General features: G+C 41.1%; 1 protein-coding gene across 4 annotated transcripts in view; it reads right to left on the bottom strand.

Moving 5' to 3' along the window:
- The window catches only part of PPP3CB (protein phosphatase 3 catalytic subunit beta), a 44283-nt gene that overhangs the window by 10736 nt on the left and 14404 nt on the right, over positions 1 to 19143 (bottom strand). The window contains exons 6-12 of one of the 4 annotated variants that reach the window (XM_054982568.1): positions 13485 to 13624; positions 13327 to 13404; positions 13139 to 13233; positions 6737 to 6862; positions 4803 to 4880; positions 3890 to 3916; positions 31 to 115 (exon numbers count right to left, since the gene is read on the bottom strand). In XM_054982568.1, the coding sequence (XP_054838543.1) occupies positions 31 to 115; positions 3890 to 3916; positions 4803 to 4880; positions 6737 to 6862; positions 13139 to 13233; positions 13327 to 13404; positions 13485 to 13624 (629 nt within the window). The remainder of the gene's footprint in view (positions 1 to 30; positions 116 to 3889; positions 3917 to 4802; positions 4881 to 6736; positions 6863 to 13138; positions 13234 to 13326; positions 13405 to 13484; positions 13625 to 19143) is intronic. The other 3 variants (XM_054982569.1, XM_054982570.1, XM_054982571.1) reach the window with 3 other exon arrangements.

Raw genomic sequence — 19143 nt, 5'->3', positions numbered from 1 at the left:
TGGTCAGGGCGAGGTGAGAACCGTGATTACCTGAGAACAGAGAAAACTCTTGCCATCTTGCCGATTGCCCGGATCTTGTTCCTGATTATTTCTTTTCTTGCTGCAGCTGTACCTACTTTCAATGGAATAAGAGCATCTCAAGCCATGAGGCAGAAAATAAGAAGTATAAACAACGCAACATTCAATATAGCTTGAAAATGCCACCGATCTCCTTCCTTCGCTGCAGACTGTAAGAGGACTTAGTGTACAACTGTTTTTTAAAGATGCTTTCTTTTTAAATCCTTGTTCATTGAACTAAAGAAATACCCCAAAAGAGTTTTCAGACAATTCTAACCACTGCACAATAACCTTTACTAATTTGGGGGGGAGGGGGTGCTGTGATTTGTTTTAAGGACTTTTCCCTAATGACCTCTGAATCAAGGTATGAAGCCAATCCAACCCCCAATGGACGACGTGTAAACAGGGTCGCGGGGCACAGACAACAGCTGGCGTTTAAATTATTCAAACAGGTGCTGTAAATATGCTCCCAAAAGAAAAACTTAAGAGCACTATACAGCATAGCTGTTTACATGTCTGGAATTTGACTAGCGCCCCCCACCCCCAAAGTTTAGTTGCTCAACTAGTCAGATATTGGTTGCATTTTTAAAGCATTAACTTTATTAAAACCAAGAAGTAGTTTAAATGTTAGCAGGTTTGATACTCAAGCTTCTTACAAAAACAAATTAGGCAATTATTACTGTGAAACAACTAGATAAAATTAAAATAATTCTTTAAAGTTAAATAATTTTAATTATGGTTTGTATAAATGTAAACAATTCACTGAGCAGCTCTCTTTCTTGATTTTTTAACCCTGGAACACTAGAGTCCACCTAGGGTTAATTTTTCTTTTAATGAAACTGAAATAAATAAAAAGCAAAACAGCAGCAAAAGGGATTCTAAGGCAAGAAGGGATAAGGTGGTGCTCGGCTCTTGGTGCCCTTTTTTATATGCTCAGGGTAATGCTGCCAGTTGCCACTTTGAGGTCAGGAGGAATTTTCCTCTGGGCCAGACCCCTGGAGGTTCTCTGCCTCCCTCTGGGAACTGAGCAGGGGTCACTTGGGGGGTGGCTGTGAATTTCCTGCGTTGTGCAGGAAGTTGGACTCGATGACCCTTAGGTGCCTTCCAGCATTATGCTTCTAAGCAGATAGACAGCCGGATCATAGGGAGGGAGTGAACTACCAGGTCGCTGCAGCACTCCACTGAAGATATGGGATGCTCTATGCAACTTCTGTCCTAATGGCTATTTATCTGGGGACACTTCCCCTTACAGCAGGAGAGGCTTTGCTCTGTGAAGGGCTGCAGTGCCAGGGGGGCCATCAGGCCACACCCTGGCACTCTCCCATAGATGGCATTCTAAGGAAACAGAGAACGAGACGCTGCCACCTCTACGCAGCTGTTACCTTGACTTCATGGAATATTTGGCAATATTTGATGGTGATCAATCAAGAAGTGATCAAGGGACAATAGATGACTAGCCAATCCCACAAATGTTTAGAGAGGAATGTTTCCCGTCATGCCAAAGGGCTCCTTCGTGCATATGTATTTTCCATTTAAATGTTAAATCTATAGTGGACTCCACGCACACCATCACGCTTGAGCTGCGCATGCTTTACCACCATGGAAGCACTAAACTGTGTAAGACTGTAGGAAATTCTCACAAGAAGCTGCCTCTTCCCTGTTTGCAGAGTGTGTGTGTGCGCGTGCATGTGTGCAGATCATCTCAGACTATAATGTGCATAAACTAACTACGGTGCTCAGCTGCAGGATTCTTGTCCTCGATGGCTTATTTTGGTTTTTAATAAAATCAGCAACCCCTTCCCTTCCTGCCATTTGTTGATTTAAAAAGGCCACTCCCAAGATGCCTATCTCCCTTTACAGGGATAACATAAAGGATCCCAGCAGTTTTTCGTTTCCCACCCACTTCCCACCTACTTGGGAGAAGTATGCAATTTGGTGTGGAAAAGCAGACGGAAAGGGAACAGTTAACAATAAGCACCAAGGATGCTTTGCTTTAAAGAAAGGAACTGTTAGGAGGTTAAAAAAAAATAACTGAGCTCTGTGGAGCTTTATATGCCAAGGGCTGTGTTGGTTCACAATCTGACAAACAGTCTGGTTAGTAAACTAAGCCCCAACAACAAAACAATAGGAAAGCAGAAACAGGTAAGGGATAGAGAAGGAAGAGCAAAGGAGGGAAGAGAAGACTACACAGATGGCAAAATCTGGCCCTTCGCCCAATCTGTTGAAAGACTGCTCTAGCAGAGTGGAGAACAGTTGAGAGAGTCATGTAAGGAACACAAAAAGCAGGCGTTCAATACAGCATTTAGAAGATGCGTTAGAGGCATTTGTGGAACATTACTTGTCCCTATTTATAGTGTATACTTAAGGGACAACTTAACATGCAACAACTTATGTTTTTAAAATTCACGTTACAGTAAAATGTTGGTTTTCTGGCACTCATGGGAAACAGGGGTTGCAGGTTAATCAAACTTGCTACAGAGCCAAGCTTATAGCTCTATTTCACACCCTGCTGCCCACTGGAATCCACACTGCCCAAACTTCACTCCACCGGGAATGCCATGGCAGTAGCCCTCACATGGGGTAGGACCCTTCCTCCTGAGAGACACAGCCATCCTCAGAGCAGAAAGATAAAGGGGCCAGCAGCCCAGGAGACGCCCCTCCCTACCGAGCTGACTCCCAACGGCTCACAGCAGAGGAGAAAGGGCCACCCAAAGATGGTATCAGCTGGCAGTGCCAGCTTACAGAGGCCCAGCAACAGCTGGAGGCATCAAGCTGGTTGGCTGGAGAGGAAGACATGGGGCGCGTGCTATCCTTAGGATGCAGAGGGTATGGTGGCTGAGTGTTATGGATAACCAAGCACTGGATAACAAAGCTTTTACTGTAGTTTCCCAATGCCTGGTAAAACATGGCTGTGCTACTTGATGTGCACCCCAAAGCCTGGAAATGTCTAACAGATTTTGTTTTCTTTTGAACAGGAGATTAATCCCCCCCCCCTTTCCCTGCCATGAAAAATCACAAACACTTTTAAAGTTCCTGTTGGTTTTTACAGGGCTTCGCATGAGGGTGGGGGCCTTCTGTTCATGGAACACAAATCCAAAGTTCCTTTGGGTGTGTTGAGTTAGTTGCATGCTTCCTCTGAACTAAGGCCAACTGCTAAGCAGCAACACTTGAATATGCTTTCATAGTGACTGCTGTACAGTCTATTAAAATATATTTCTGCCTGTTATGTAAATGCTGTTTCCGTAAGTTAAACTGTAGAATAAGTCATCGTATCAACTGAAGTCATTTTCAGTGAAGGAGTAAATGCATTAATTGGAAACTGATACAACAGAGATACAAGAATCATATATATATACTGGCTGGAAGAAAACAGTACACGCAGAAACTGGGACATAGAGATCACATTTCATGCACCATTTTAAGTATAAAATCATAAACAAGACAAACAATTGAAAACTCCCCTATACATGCAGGACCATATATATATATATATATATATATATATATATATATATATATATATATATATATATATATATATATATATATATATATATATTAGAAATAGGAAAACTATGAAATTCTACCAAAAAGGGTGGGGGGAAATGGAAAGGAGGAGAAAACTCTTCATGCACAGAAAGACAGATGATGTAAAATATGACTTCTGATTATACCAGGAACACGTTTTTGTACTTGCTATTGTGAGAAAGACCGGCAATAAAACAAATACTACACGTTTATATGACCACAACATATAAATGTGTTCTGTACTTTGAGACCTGTGATCAAGGAAGTCATATTTCAAAACAATGTGACTCTGTCTGGTCTGTACCTTTTTTATTGCCATATATGAGTCGCTCTTCAGATGGAGAGTCCAGAAAAAAAGGAAGTGAATGATGGAGAAAAAGGTGAGTGAGGCAAACTAAAAGAAAGATCTTTTATACTGGTAGAGATAATAAAAGAATGAATGTGGAAAAGAAAAGTGAGAAAAAATGGGAAACTACCACTTTCATAAAACTGCATTATGTGGAATGTATTTTTTTTTAATTTTGAAAACATTTGGGAGATTTGTCCGATACTCAGTGACCTTTCTGAAATGATGATGTAAAGTGTAGATAGGACACAAATTCCATTAACACATTATACAAACAAAAACTCTTTAAAAGAAGCTAGAATAAAATAGTATCAAAAACACTGTGTAATCTGCCGAGTCTCAGGGAGAAAGGCAGATTATAAATAACGTGAAATGAGGATGAGCTACTAAACTGGAAAGAAAGTGTAAATTCAACTATAGGTTTAATCTGATTTGCAAATGGTTTTATATGTACTGGTCACAGACTGTAATAATAAACTTGAGACTATAGGTTTAAAAAAAAAACTTCAAGACTCTTCTTGGGTTATGAATAATAATTACTTATACATATAATGAAGCAATCACATGAAACACAACCTCATGTCGAATATTCAATGTCTTGTAAATCTATTAGCAACGTAATCGGGCATGTAATGGAAGAATATAATGCAGAAAATACTAGCACACTGATTCTTAATGTATTAGAATCCTGCATTTTAAAAAGCTTCTCTTGGTTAAAATATCTGAATTGGAACAAAAAAAATGATACTCTTATTGCCTACAAATTACAAGTAGATTAATAATGTGAAATATCCACAAGAAAAATGGCTCTTTTCACAAAATCTTCCATGAAAACATAATATAAAATTCTAACGCTCAGGTGCAGGCCTACCGTCAAATTGGTCTTCTCCCTCTGTCATTAACTCATCATCAGAACAAATACTCAGAACGTTGACCAGCATTTCTGTCACTAAATTAAAAAAAAAAATTATAGGCTACATAATTTAAACAGCTATTCTACCTAAGATCAAGTAGGGGTGAACCTAGAACTCTACATTTAAAATAATACTTGCCAAAATGCAAGAAAAACAGGGTTTTTAAAAAAAAATTAGCTGGTGGTACACAACTCTTATTCAGTTACACAGAATTTCCTTGCAGTTCCACCCTAAATGCTGAAAGAAGAGACGTATATATAGGCACCTTCTTCCAAACATGGTGGGAAATACCTGGCAGCCTCATAAACAGCTTGAGACACTGGGAAGAAAACTGAATGCCTGCTTAAGACAGATGCATTCTTTGCTTGGAACCAGCTGAAACCTCATAAGCTTTCCTGCTCTTCTGTATCTACACATTGCTTAGCTAAAGTTCTGAGAACCATTAAAGGATCACATTTGTTTCTATACTACCAATTTTATCGTAATTGTGTCGCACCCTCATGTTCCCCCCTTTTTTGCTTCCCATCTCCACCCCTCTTCCCTGTTCCTTTTTATAATGACCTCGCATTAAGGATTATTCATTGTATTTGATCCCTTTTCTAAAACAATTGATAAAACTGAGTTACTAAAAACTGCAACAAAAACAACATTTTTAAAAAGTAACGTGGTGGTGATGGAGAGTGCCGTCAAATCATAGCTGATCTATGGCAACCCCTGCTGGGGTTTTCAAGGGAAGAGACTATCAGAGGTGGTTTGCTGTTGCCTGCCTCTATATAGCAACTCTGCTCTTCCTTGGAGGTCTCCCATCCAATTATTAACCAAGGCCCATCCCGCTTAGTGTCCAAGATCTGACGAGACTGGGCTTGCCTAGACTATACTGGTCAAGACAGAAATTAACACATATGCTGTCAATAAAGAGGAGTGGTGTATGAATATGAAAAAAATGTGCCAAAAGATCATTGGTGAATTATTGGCATACTTGTTAATTTAAGAACCTAAGAGCGGTGGAAAGTGGTGACCTAGTAGGGTTTTCAAGGCAAGAGATGAACAGAGGTGATTTGCCCATTGCCTGCCTCTGTATAGAGACCCTGGTCTTCCTTGGTGGTTCCCATCCAGGTACTAACCAGGGCCAACCCTACTTAGCCTCCCGAGATCTGATGAGACTGGCTGGCCTGGGCTACCCAGGTCAAATCATGGGCCTCTAGACCACACTCAAGATCCATCTAGTCTACAATATGTTTCAGTCATCAGCTAGCTGGGAACTCTCAGATAATAGAGGCCACAGCCCCCCCCCCCCGCCCTCAGCATTTTCTAACCAAAGACCTGCTGCTTCTGTCTAGTCTGCACAGCTAACAGCTACTGAAAAGCCTACCCTCTATCAATTTGCCTATTTTTAAAAAATGTGCTCTCATGATTAACTGTGCTTTAAACCCAAATGTAATGATTACAGTCACAAGGAGCCAATCACTACACAAAAACATTTCAGTTCTGTTGACAAATTTTAATGTATGAATGACTGCTGCTTATGATAGCATGCAGATCTACATCTCAGGAAATGTTTGCCTGTATGTAAGCTGGCGCCCCAGCAATGCAAACAGAGCTATAGGTCTGCACAACGTGTGATCTACCAAGCCAAGTGCAACTCCCCATCTGTACATGCCATCGAACAGGGGTCTGCTCCATATCCGGCACTGCAAAAATAAGAGGGCTCTCAAGCACTTTGCAGGCTAAAATGCACTGAAGGTAAGCTACATTTCGTTAGGTTGTAGGTAATTCCAACATGAAAGAGTAGATGATCAACTGACATTGCACAGTTACATTTTTATGCAACTGCAGGCACCTTATTCTCAGCAAAATGGCTAAGCTTTAAGCTTTCATGATCTTAACATACCTTTTTCTCCAACAAATGGCAACGACCATGTGAAGACATCCATAAAATTTGGCAACCAGTAAGGATGTGGTGAACAGTTGAACTGCCGAATATTCATCACGTTATTTTCATATTTTAATACAGCAGCTGTAAAACAGATTTAGGGAATAGCTGAAGTTTTATCCCCATCAGTAACAATTGCAAACCTGCTATCAAGCGCGTTCACACGAACAGCCTACCAGTGTGACATTCTCTCTTTAAACATGAAAAATGGTTTTGTTTTAAGCCGTACTAAAGGCAAAAACTAGTTCAGTTATATCAACAAGTTGTGGAAAAGAAAAGCAACAACAAATGGGGAGAGTATGGATAAATTAAAAAGGGCAAGAAAATTAAAAATCAGTGGACTCCCTAGAGAGGGCTATTAAATAAGAGCAAAGGAGGCGTAAAATGAAGTGGGGCATGCACAGTGGGAGCCCGTTTACATTAGAATGTGCTATTTCCATCTAGCCTATATGAAACCTGAAAGCAATTTTTGCCATCTGGCAAGAGTCGAGGGCAAGGAATATAATGGGCTTGCATAAAACAGGAACAGGATTCTAGGCAAGACATTTATGAACACTGTGCCTGCAACTAGCAGGCCATGAAAATCGTCCATCCTTTGTTTCGGGATATCTGATTGAATGTGTATGTAGAAGAGCTGGTAGTTAAATTTTTATGAAGTTTAGAAATGAGGGTGAGAACAGGACTGCCAAGTTTCTCCAGGGCATGCTGACCATCTTTTGCTTGCAACAATCAGCTTTGTAGCACGAGGCTCTGCCAGATCCACAGCGTGCTCATTTCTGGCAGAGCTGAAACAGGGTCAGCTACAAAGTGGGCTGGATTCCGTCAAAAACTTTCATGTACTGAAGCACAACTTTCCCCCTCCCTCCTTCCACCGCAGCCCAGGATGTCCACAGAAATGCTGCCCCTGGGGAGCAGAGGACCCCAGGAGTCGCAAGAGTGGGGGAATGGTGAATCCCCCCAACATACACGGATCCAACCCATAAAGTCGTGTAATCAGCAGGAAAACCCACTGTGTTCCACATGGCTCATTCATACATTGTACAGGTTTTGAATGGAATATCAAGAAATAGGCGGCAGGACAGGGAAAGATGGTATTCCGGACTTTCCCTGTCTGAAAGGTTCAGAATCAGTATTTTTAATTAAGGCTAAAGCTTGTGAGTTCTGGCAACTGGCCTTAAGGAAATGTGATCTGAAACTCTTATTCTGGAACAGGCAGTTGGGGTACAGCCACTGAACTCGATCCAGTGTTTTTTGGCACCTAGTAGAAGAATTTCTAGAAGGAACTTGTCTCCCTGTGATGTGTGTGAAGTCAGTCTGTGGTACATTTTATATTGCCAACCAGATCTCTGCATGTATAAAAGCGGTTTGATCAAGTTGCGTAAACTATATTTACCCAAAAGGAAGACTGACCCTGAATGAAACATGACGCTTCCTAAAAAACATTACACACAAAGCGTTGTTTATTACTGTACATCCTTCATGTATAAGATAACACTCTCTTTTCCTAAAAGCACACTGGAAAAAGAAAACTTGCCTTCCTTTTGGGTAAAATGCAATTAACTCAGTACTAGGCGACAATTGCGCTGAAAAGTTGATAGGAAGTTCAAATTAAGTCAAGCTGCGCTCTGGCTCAAATGAAGCTCTGATACCAGCTGATACAAATTCTAATAGAAAAAAAGAAAGAGATCAAACGTAACTAGGAAATCTCATGGCCAGACCAAGAACTGCCACATAGTATTTTTGTGTTTATGGCTCTGATTAGTCTAAATTACATGACTGGAGACATCACCTTCCAATGCCATGACCCTTGAACAGTTTCCTTCTGAGGGGAAGCAGGGTAGGATGTATGACTGCACAAAAAAACCAACTGAAGAACAAACATTTACAGTAAGCCACACTTTGTTTTCTTCTTCATAGGTTTTGTGCAGTCTCACATACAGATTAGTAAGCTCACTTACCAGAAACCTGGAGTAGGAACCACTCATGAGACAAGTCCATGGAGGACAGCTCTCTTGAAGCTTGCATCTCTCTCGAATTGTAGATCAAGGATGTTACGCTTCACAAATGCAAATGGTAAAGCCCAAGTCAATGCTTTGCAGATGTCAAGTAAGACAACGTCAGAAGTAGACTGTACATAAGTGAGCAGAGAGAGATCCCCCGGGGCAACAGTATGAAACAACCTAACTATCTGCTGGGCAAGAGACTGGATCACCTTTACTATTGCCCCAATATGCAACAGAGAATCAGACTTGTGGAATTACTTGGCTCTGTCTTCCTAGGAGGCTCAAGCACAATAAACATAAATGGACTGCGCAGTCCTTCCTCCTTGAATAACTGTGAATGGGAAACAAACAGGACAAGCCAGGAGACCAAGAGAACATTTTTCGTATGATAGTGAAATATAGGGGCAGAATACCGTGGCCCTTTAGGGCACACAGTTCGCTAATGTGGGGATCTGAAATAATTGCAACGAGCACGATCACCATCTAGGCAAGCCAGTGAAGGAAACAGGTTGCAAGGAATTCAAACAGTTTTCCCATGAGAGAGGCTAGAACTAAGGGCAGGTTCCACGCAGGACTCTTTTAATTGCCATCTGGCAATTCTGGAGCACAATCTGGAGCACAATCATAAGTCGTCTCAGGAAGGACTCCAACTTGGAGAACAAGACTACTTTCCACCAGAGCGTGATAAGCTTGAGTGTGCCGCTGCACATACTTTGATAGAAAACCACAATAGATCTTTATCCATGAAAGATCAGATACTTTGAACTGGAACCATTATCACAGATCTACAGTGAATGCTTCTTCCATCAGTGTTAAGATTTCCGAGCAGCTTACCTGAGCTTGGACTTAATAAGGGTGAAGGAAAAGTCAAAGGTCAGGAGGAAGAGATGCTTCAGTTTCAATCAGGTTTAATCTCTTTTGCCTTAACAAAGACTAGAAACTTGGGAAATGATACAGCCAGTAAGGGATGAGGGAATACAAAGTGTTTTTTGTCAACTATTTTCCTCAGACCACTTTAAATTAATGGAGAAAAAAGTATACACCACCCAGTAACAGGATGGAATGGAGAACACTTCCAACAAAGAGGCAAGGCTGTTGCATACTTTGGTACAAAACACAGTGTATTAGGCGTTTTCTAAAATTGTGAAAAGAACTGGAGTCAACTCTTCAAAGATGGAAGAGACCACATCTTGCTGATGGAGAAACCACTTGTGAAGGAGATGCTCTTGACCAACTGTAAGTCTCCCAGAAAGTCATCCACTCAAAGGTGTAAACAACTTCAACCTTCATATGGTGATGGATACTCAGTGTCATATTTCTATGGTGAGCCTGAAGAGAAGGGGTGAATGAACTCTTCACTTCATGAGATACATTTTTGTTTCAATATTGTTGTTGGTGTTCTGAGAAAGGATGGAAAGTTTTCAGAGACTTCAGTGTTCTCAGCTGTTATATGATGAACTAGAATCCCTGAGCAGACAAGCCATTTGAAATGCCAGCTTTAGCCTAGGTTTGAGGCATCCATGGATAAGAGATTTCAGTCTGAAAGAGCGTGCTGACCTCATGATGTGGCTTGAACTACCAATGGAGGGAAGTTAGTTTTTTAGAAAGAATTAACAGCCTGCTTTGGGTGCCAGACAATTATTACGGAGTATTGTCGAAGGCTTTCACGGCCAGAGAACGATGGTTGTTGTGGGTTTTCCGGGCTGTATTGCCGTGGTCTTGGCATTGTAGTTCCTTGTTGTAGTTCCTAGTTGTAGTAGGAACTACAATGCCAAGACCACGGCAATACAGCCTGGAAAACCCACAACAACCAATTATTATGGAGTTGGTTGGTGGTCAAACTAGATATAAGATGGGGGAATCCTATAAATGTTGTCACCACATTCATCATCAGTTTAATTCAGCAAAATCCTTCTCTCTTCCTCCATCCCCCATCTCCCAGGCTTCTGCAGCTACACATAAAGAGCTGCTATTGGCTCTTCCTTCCTTCCTCTCTTTTTCTCCTCACCACCACCCCAGAATAAGAAAGAACAACCTTCGCAACCTTTACACAAGGTAGCTTTAAATGTCTAGTTTGTGAAGAACAAAAGGGATGTTTGGAAGAGGTTGGCAAAAAAAGAAGGTAGGTATTTAAGAGGGTTTGAGCCAAATTACATTGATCCATGAAACTTTCGATACAAACCTGGATCAAACTATAATCTGTAAATGTTCAATGCGGCTCCCAACAATTTAAGTCATGGAACTTGAGCCATACAGATAGTCTGTTCTGTACGCATATCATTTCCTGCAGAAAGGACATGTGGTGGAGGGTGCCTGACAGTATCATCCTAGGATAGTTCCAAGGATGCATTGTAATCATAGTGCGAGGCAAAAATGCCAATGTGAAATTCCTCATCCAAATCTGAAAGAGCAATGGGAAAGTCAAGATTCTGGAGAAGAGAAACCCCTAACTCTCTTGTATGGGACACCTTAGAACATAAAAATGAACCAATTACAGCACAAATTAAGGAGTCAGACGAGCCAGGCAATTTACTGGGTGTAAGATCAAAACTTAATAGGAAGCAGGGACAGCATGCTGGTGATACGGCCACTTGGCAGAGGTAACAAAAGTACCCAAGTAGTGGTATCCCCATATGCGAATCAGATACAGTTAAGTAAAGATCCTTCACAATGTTCTGGAACAAAGGAGGGCAATACCCACCTGAGGGTAGGCACTAAGCATCAGAGAGTCTAATGACGCAAACCTGAAAGAGCAGCAGGACCTCTAACGCTTTGGTCATATCATCAAGTATCAGTTTGTAAGAATCGGGCCAAGACAGCAGTAGCCTAGTTGTCGAGCGAATCTGTCTTACCAACAAATCTGGTAACAGAATTATGGTGAGAGAACTTTGGTGATGGTATCATGGGATGACCTGGATCTTCAGCAGATGATCAGCTGCTTCATAGATGGAGACTTTACACATTTCTGTTCCTTACATTTCTTTTGGCAGGGGGGGCCATCTCTTGAAACGGAGGCGGAGGATGTATATGGCGAATGGTACCACATGCACTAATACTTAAGTGCAGGTTAGGAGAGGAGGAGGATGGGTAGGATGTAATAAATCTTCTGTGGTATGAAGAACCAACTATCAAATGGGTTGGATCCAGACTGAATTTTCCATCCCCTCCTTCCCACTGTAAACCCATCAATCTTCATGAAATGCTGCAGCTAGGCACGGGTTTTTTTCTGGGAAAAGAGGTGGTGGAACTCAGTGGGTTGCCCTCGGAGAAAATGGTCACATGGCTGGTGGCCCCGCCCCCTGATCTCCAGACAGAGGGGAGTTGAGATTGCCCTTCGCACGGAGGGCAATCTAAACTCCTCTCTGTCTGGAGATCATTTTCAAGAGGTTCCGGAACTCCATTCCACTGCGTTCCCGCTGAAAAAAAGCCCCGCTGCTAGGGGACAGGGGACCCTGACAAAAGACATGAAGGGGGTCTGCAGGGCGAAGGGGGGATACACCAATTTAGTCTGGATCCAATCCAATGATTAGAAACTTTGAGCTCTTAACTGCAAAGTTTTTCAGTGAGTTTCTAACAACATTTGCATGTTTCCACAACGTAGCCATCAACTGAGCAGATCTGCGAAGGCCCAGGAAAAAAAAATAACCCAGAAAAATGGGGGAAGAGTTCCGTCTCTTCCCTTTCCACCCCGGGCAAGGACTTCCTCTCAGTTTTCCCAATGGAAAACTGGAAATGCCGTTTACGAAGTAATTTTTCTTTTAGAATTACGAGTGGTTCACATGGGGGTTTTAAATACTGTTCTAGATGCCCTTTATTGCGAGATGACAGTGTGCACAGCGACGGGGGTCGTGAAAGTCCAACTCAGGAATTTTAGCACTATACACGCACCCTTTCAAATTCATTCACCTGCATCAATGATGCAACTTGCCATGAAGCAAAATGTAACAAAGTCTTGATTAAAGGCAAATCTCTTTGAAAGTGACAAAATCTGCCTAGAGAGCTCTCCAGAGAGAGAGAGAGAGAGAGAGAGAGAGATCCCTTCCTGCATCTGAAAGGAACTGACAGGGAAAGTGATTGCTCTATATCCTCTTCCTCCTGTCATGGCATGGACTGCGCTCTTAGTCTTCCAGAGTTTTCCAGAAGGCAGCATCTAATCATATGCACTTGCACAGACCACATGTGAGACTGTATCAGACACATGAAGAAGAGTGGTCTTCAAAAAAACCTACCAGACGCCAGGCTACTGGTGCATTTATGTTTTCAAACCACCTGGTTCAATGATCTGTGATTTTATTTATGCCGACGTTTTCTAAGGATGGAACAATTTAATTGAAGAAAGTTTACCAACTCCTCTTACCTTTATTATTGTAGACATCCAAGTAGTTAGGTGCCGAAAAAATTGTTATTAATGATGGGAACCCTGTTGTTTGACTTTTCCGGTACATTCTGTAACTGTAAAATTAAAAACAGCTGACTTTCCATCTCAAAGCAACTGCTAGTTCTTAAATTTTGAAATACTGAATATTTCTGTCACAGGAGGCTTACCCAGCATCTTGTGCTTCGTGAGCTCTGATAATAGACAACAAATTATTATTCTGCAAAAATTCACAAACTGCAGGGTAGCTGTAAAGTAAAACAACTACGAGTCAGGCTGAGGGATTTCATATAATACTTGGTCAACATAATCCTAATTGATTTGTTACCTATAAAAATAGGAGCAGCCTCTGACTGTGTTGTGACTGAAATGCTCTTGTGAGTTTTCATTTCCAAAGTCTTCAGACGGATCTGACCACAATAAGTCACACATTGGTCCGAATGCTGGTGGTTCTTTGAATCTGTCTAACTGTTTAAAAGAAAACACCAAGGGGGTTATTAATTTGTGAAATGTCCATTTGTTTTCCCTCCAGTGATACGCCCAATTGCTGCAATCCTTCATCTCAAAAACAGATTGCACAAATTTGAAGTAAACATTCAAAGACAACTGATTACTTCTTATAACCTGTGGAAAGTCTAAGTGTATGTCCACTCCCTTGACGTACAGGATCTGCATTCTGTGAGAGGCGCAAATTGATCCTAAGACCTTCTGGACAGCCAGGTGTATTAGACCTGATTAACGCTACAGAGATTATTCAGAAGAAAGGTTTAGATAAATTGACCAAAATGGAATAAAATGGATGGATGGATGGATGTCAGAGATGGTACAACATTTTCCATTTGGAAAACCAACAGGCTAAGAAGCCCTTTCAATATTACCAGGCGCGTGCGGACGATGCTGTTCTAGCAGCAGTTCCCTTGTGACTGGGTTAAGGTTGGAACGACCCAACCATGGAGGGAGGAATCACATGGGTCACTGTTCAAGTAGGATGCCGTCCCCCCCACCCCCCTCTGGGTCATTTTAAAAATGACTCCAGCCAGAGGGAGATGCTTGCAAAAAAGGGGCTCCTAATCTCCCAGGGCAATGTTTGAAGTGCTCCTAATTGTAGCTCCATTGTGTTCAATGGAAGGTCTACAGACCTTGTTGAACAAGGGCAACAGGTCACAGAAGGTCACAAGATCATGTTCTAATATTCCAGTCTCTCAATATATTTGGCCCAGCATGTGCCTATCTTTTATTTAAACTGAACTGTTATGCATCGTCGTAAGATACAATGTTAGCAGTGAGCATGACAAGTAAATAATGACTTTGGACTTAATCTTGGACCAGGGACATAAAACTGGATGATTTTGTATGAAAATATTTAAAACACCTGATTTGTAAACATTTAAATCAGATTATTTTAATCATTTCAACTATATAAACAGAACCCAGTTTAAAATAAAATTTGCAAGTAAACAACCACATTCAATTCTATGCTCCTGAACAGAGTGTATGACCTTCTATAATAGGACTACCTAGAGTATTCATGGAATTCCCATTGAACAGTGCAGCTCATATAAGTATTTGGGAGTGACCTTTAGCGAGACCCTAAGTTGGAATATACATCTGGATATTGTCAAATCTTCCACTTTAAAAATAATAGGGGCAATTCTGAGGTTTTATTATACCAAGGGTGGATCTCTTGTTAGACCCTGCAATAAAACTGTATTTAAGTAAGGCAATCCCCCACCTCCTTTATGGTATAGAGGTCTGGGGTTGGAAAGAACGTATCATAACCCGTCTGGAATCAATTCAAAATCTTTTCATTAGACGACTGCTTGCACTACCCAGGGGGACCCCTGCAGCCCTAACGAGGGCGGCACTTGGCCTGCCTTCAGTTAGAGCCCGGGTTCATTTGGCCATACTTAAATTCTGGAGCAAGGGCAATACTGTTACCTTCTATAAAACACTGAATGAAAAATTGACTTTTTAATGGAAAAGGCAGGAGAGGGGAGAGAATTTCTGATGTAAAACATTACAAATAATGTCTCAAATGTATCATAGGCTGCATGCATTATTGTGAACTTTCTACAAGACGTAAGAACAGGCATGTTCCCAAGAAGTAGGATCCAGAAGACACAATTCTGTATTTTATCAGCATCACCCATTAAGACCACCTGGTTGATCCTATACTCCTCGTTTATGTCCTCCAAATACATGAGCCCTGCAATATGTTCATTTCTAATATATGACAACATGATTCTACTAACGTATCTTTTCACAGAGAAAGGCTTTCCTGCCCAGTAACTGTAACACCTTTAGTTTTGGATAATGCTTGTGCTCAGGCTGGCATAAAAAGAGACCAGCGCACAATACAAGTGCCGGGAACGGATCCCACTGATCTCCCCCACTTGTATCAGCCGATACACACATGGATTCTCTAGAAGGTCTTCCAACCATCAAAAGCATCATTTTGGAAAATGCAAGACGCAGCGCTCAGAAGGAGAGCCCAAAAAAACCACTGGAGTGCACACAGAACGTTCCCCCCACGCCCCACAAAGCCCTTTGGACCTTATCTTACCCTTCAAGTGATCTTGTTTAATGTGGAGAAATCCATTAATTTCAAAATTGTACCATCATTTTCAGCAGATATAATGCCGTAGTTCACAAAACATCATGGTTTCAAAGGCTTTGAAAAATGGCCGGAGCCATTCACAAAATGCTATTTGGTACACACGAGTACATTTTCATTGGCTCATTTCATGATGATTCAAATAATTATGTGCCCCAGTATACTGAATGCTATCATCACCATTCATCTATTGCCGTCTGCCTACATGCTGCTTTTACAAGCAAAAGTATTAAATTAAAATGAGCAAGATCTGAAGGAAAAGGACAGCGCAAGAATGAATGAATGCAAGGAAATGCTGATTATCATGCACCAGAAAATGAGAATAATAAAAAAACCTCTTTTCCAAATATTACATCTCTATACCTAAGCCTCTCCTTCTTGGATACATACCTTAACGCGATAAGGGAGTTTGAGTGTGTCGGTGATGCTGAGAGCAACACTGTCAGGAGCGCAGGCTTGGTCAAGAGTCTAAATTCTTGGAAGAGTCACTCAAGGCAGAATGGTCAAACCTGAGACACCAGCCCAAGAGGCATCTACCGCCTTCAGGAATCAATGGTCACATTAGTAGAAGAGAACTGACTGTTCCAATGGTGATGGGAGTGGAGGAATTCCTAAAGGCTAGCTACTGGGCAGCAGCAGTAGTGGAAGGTGACACCGGCAGAGGATCTTTCACAGATAACGGCAGTGTCACTTCAGCTAACCCTGATTAGTACTGCGCAGAAGGCGGCAATGGTAAACCACTTCTGCTAATCTCTTACCTTGAAAACCCTATGATGAGACAATCCAAAATGAAAGAAGATGTAGTGCTGGAAGACAGGACCTCCAGGTCAGGTGGCACGCAATTGGCTACTGGGGAAGAGCCGAGGGCAAGTACAAATGGTGCTGTTCTTAATGATGGGACTGGATTAAAACCGAAAGGACGTCCATTTGAGGATGTGAATAGATGCAAAAGGAACATCCATAGCTGGGCAACACACATAATAGGAACATGGAACGTGAGAAATATGAAGCCAGGTAATTTACAAATCATAAAACAAGAAATGGAACATTTAAACACTGCAGTCCTGGATGTAAGTGACCTAATGTGGACTGACTCAGGACATTTTCAGTCAGAAAATCACAAAGTGTTTTACTGTGGAATTGACAAACTCTAAAGAAATAGTGTTGCTCTAATAGTGAGGTGAGACATAACACAAGCAGTCAAGATCTGCAAAGTCGATTAATATCAATCAGACTTCATGGAAGGCCTGTTAATATAACCATCATTCAAGTTTATGCCCCAACTACAGATGCTGAAGAGGAAGAAATTAAAAACTTTTACACGAGTGTCCAAGAAGAAATTGATTGTACACCTAAACAAGATAAGCTGATAATCATAGGTGACTGGAATGGAAAAGTAGGAGACAAAGCAGAATCAAACGTTGGAAAATTTGGACTAGGATCACAAAATGAGAGTGACTCACAGAATTTTGTGAAGCCAACAACCTGTTCATGCTAACACATGCCTCAGGCAAAGAAAAAGACAATTGTATATGTGGTAATCACTGGGTGACCAATACAGAAACCAAAGATATTACATAATTGGAAGCAGAAGATGGAGAAGCTCTATTCTCTCTGCTAAAACAAGACCAGGAGCTGATTGTGATACAGATCATGAGTTGCTAATATCAAAAATTAGAATACAGCTGAAGAGAAACACTAAAAGAATCATAGTGCCAGAATACAATCTAAATAATATTCCTGAAGAATTTAAAGACCATGTGAAGAACAGATTTGCAATGCTAAGTTTAATTGATTGTGAACCAGAAGAACTATGGGCTGAAACCAGATATTATCAAGGAAAAATCTGCAAAAGCAAAAGGTGACAGTAATAGAGGCAGAATCGTAAATACAGCTTTTCAGCTACTTGCACAAAAAGACAAAGGAATCTATTATAATAACCAGTGCAAAGAAATAGAAGACAACAACAAAAAAGGAAGAACAAGAGATCTGTTCCACAAGATCTGGGAAATCAAAAGGAAATTCAAGCCACAGCTTGGGATGCTGAAAGATCAACACAGAAATACAATATCTGATCAGGACAAAATAAAGGAAAGATGGAAACAATACACTAAAGAACTATACGGAAGAGATGGAAGGATGACAGATATCTTCAAAGAAGAATCTTTCGATGAAGAACCAGAAATCTTAGAAAGTGAAGTAACAACTGCACTCAAAGCAATTAGGAGAAACAAAGCACCTGGAGTAGATGGGATACCAGTAGAGCTATTTCAAGCTACAGAATCGGAGTCCATCAGAATCTTAACAAGAATCTGTCAACAAAACAATGACCTGCAGACTGGAAACACTCAGTCTACATTCCAATTCCCCAAAAAGGGGATGGCCAAAGGGTGCAGCAACTATGATTGCGTTAATTTCCCTTGCAAGCAAAGTGATGCTCAAAATTCTACAGCAAAGACTCTTACCTTATGTGGAATGAGAAATGCCAGATGTTTAAGCTGTATTCAAAAAAGGAAGAGGTACTTGAGATCACACTGCAAATTTACAATGGCTAACAGAACATACCAGGGAATTTCAGAAGAAAATCATCCTGTGTTATATAGATTACAGCAAAGCTTTTGACTGTATGGATCATGAAAAGCTATGGATGGCGTTAAAAGAAACGGAGGTGCCACAACAGCTGACTGCTTTGATGTGCAACCTGTACTCTGGACAAGAGGCTACTGTCAGAACAGAATATGGGGAAACAGAATGGTTTCCAATTGGCAAAGGTGTCAGACGAGGATTCATATCATCTCCCTACCTGTTCAACTTCTATGCAGAGCATATCATAAGGAAAACTGGATTAGATCTAGAAGAAGGTGGAGTGAAAATTGGTGGAAGGAACATTAATAATTTGAGATATACAGATGACACCATGTTACTGGCAGAAAACAGTGAAGACTTGAAATGACTACTGATGAAGGTTAAAGGAGAAAGTGCCAAAGCAGGATTACAGCTGAACATCAAGAAGACAAAATTAATCTACTGAGGAATTACACAATTTTAAAGTTTACAATGAGGAAACTGAAATTGTTCAAGATTACCTTGGCTCAACCAAAAGGGAGATTGCAATGAAGAAATCAGAAGAAGATAGAGACTTGGAAGAACAGCTGTGAGGGAGCTAGAAAAGATCCTTAAAGATCAAGATTGGGGAACAAGATCAAAATAATCCAAACTACAGTATTCCCCATTACTATGTATGGATGTGAAAAGTCAGACAGTAAAGAAAGCTGACAGAAAGAAAATTGATTCATTTGAAATGTGGCACTGGAGGAGAGTTTTGTGGATACCATGGACGGCCAAAAAGACAAATAAATGGGTTCTAGATTAA

Source organism: Eublepharis macularius, chromosome 6 (genome assembly GCF_028583425.1).
Source record: "Eublepharis macularius isolate TG4126 chromosome 6, MPM_Emac_v1.0, whole genome shotgun sequence".
In the NCBI taxonomy this organism is placed as follows: domain Eukaryota; kingdom Metazoa; phylum Chordata; class Lepidosauria; order Squamata; family Eublepharidae; genus Eublepharis; species Eublepharis macularius.
The sequence above is the reverse complement of the archived record's forward strand: the minus strand, read 5'-3'. Positions and strand labels throughout refer to the sequence as shown.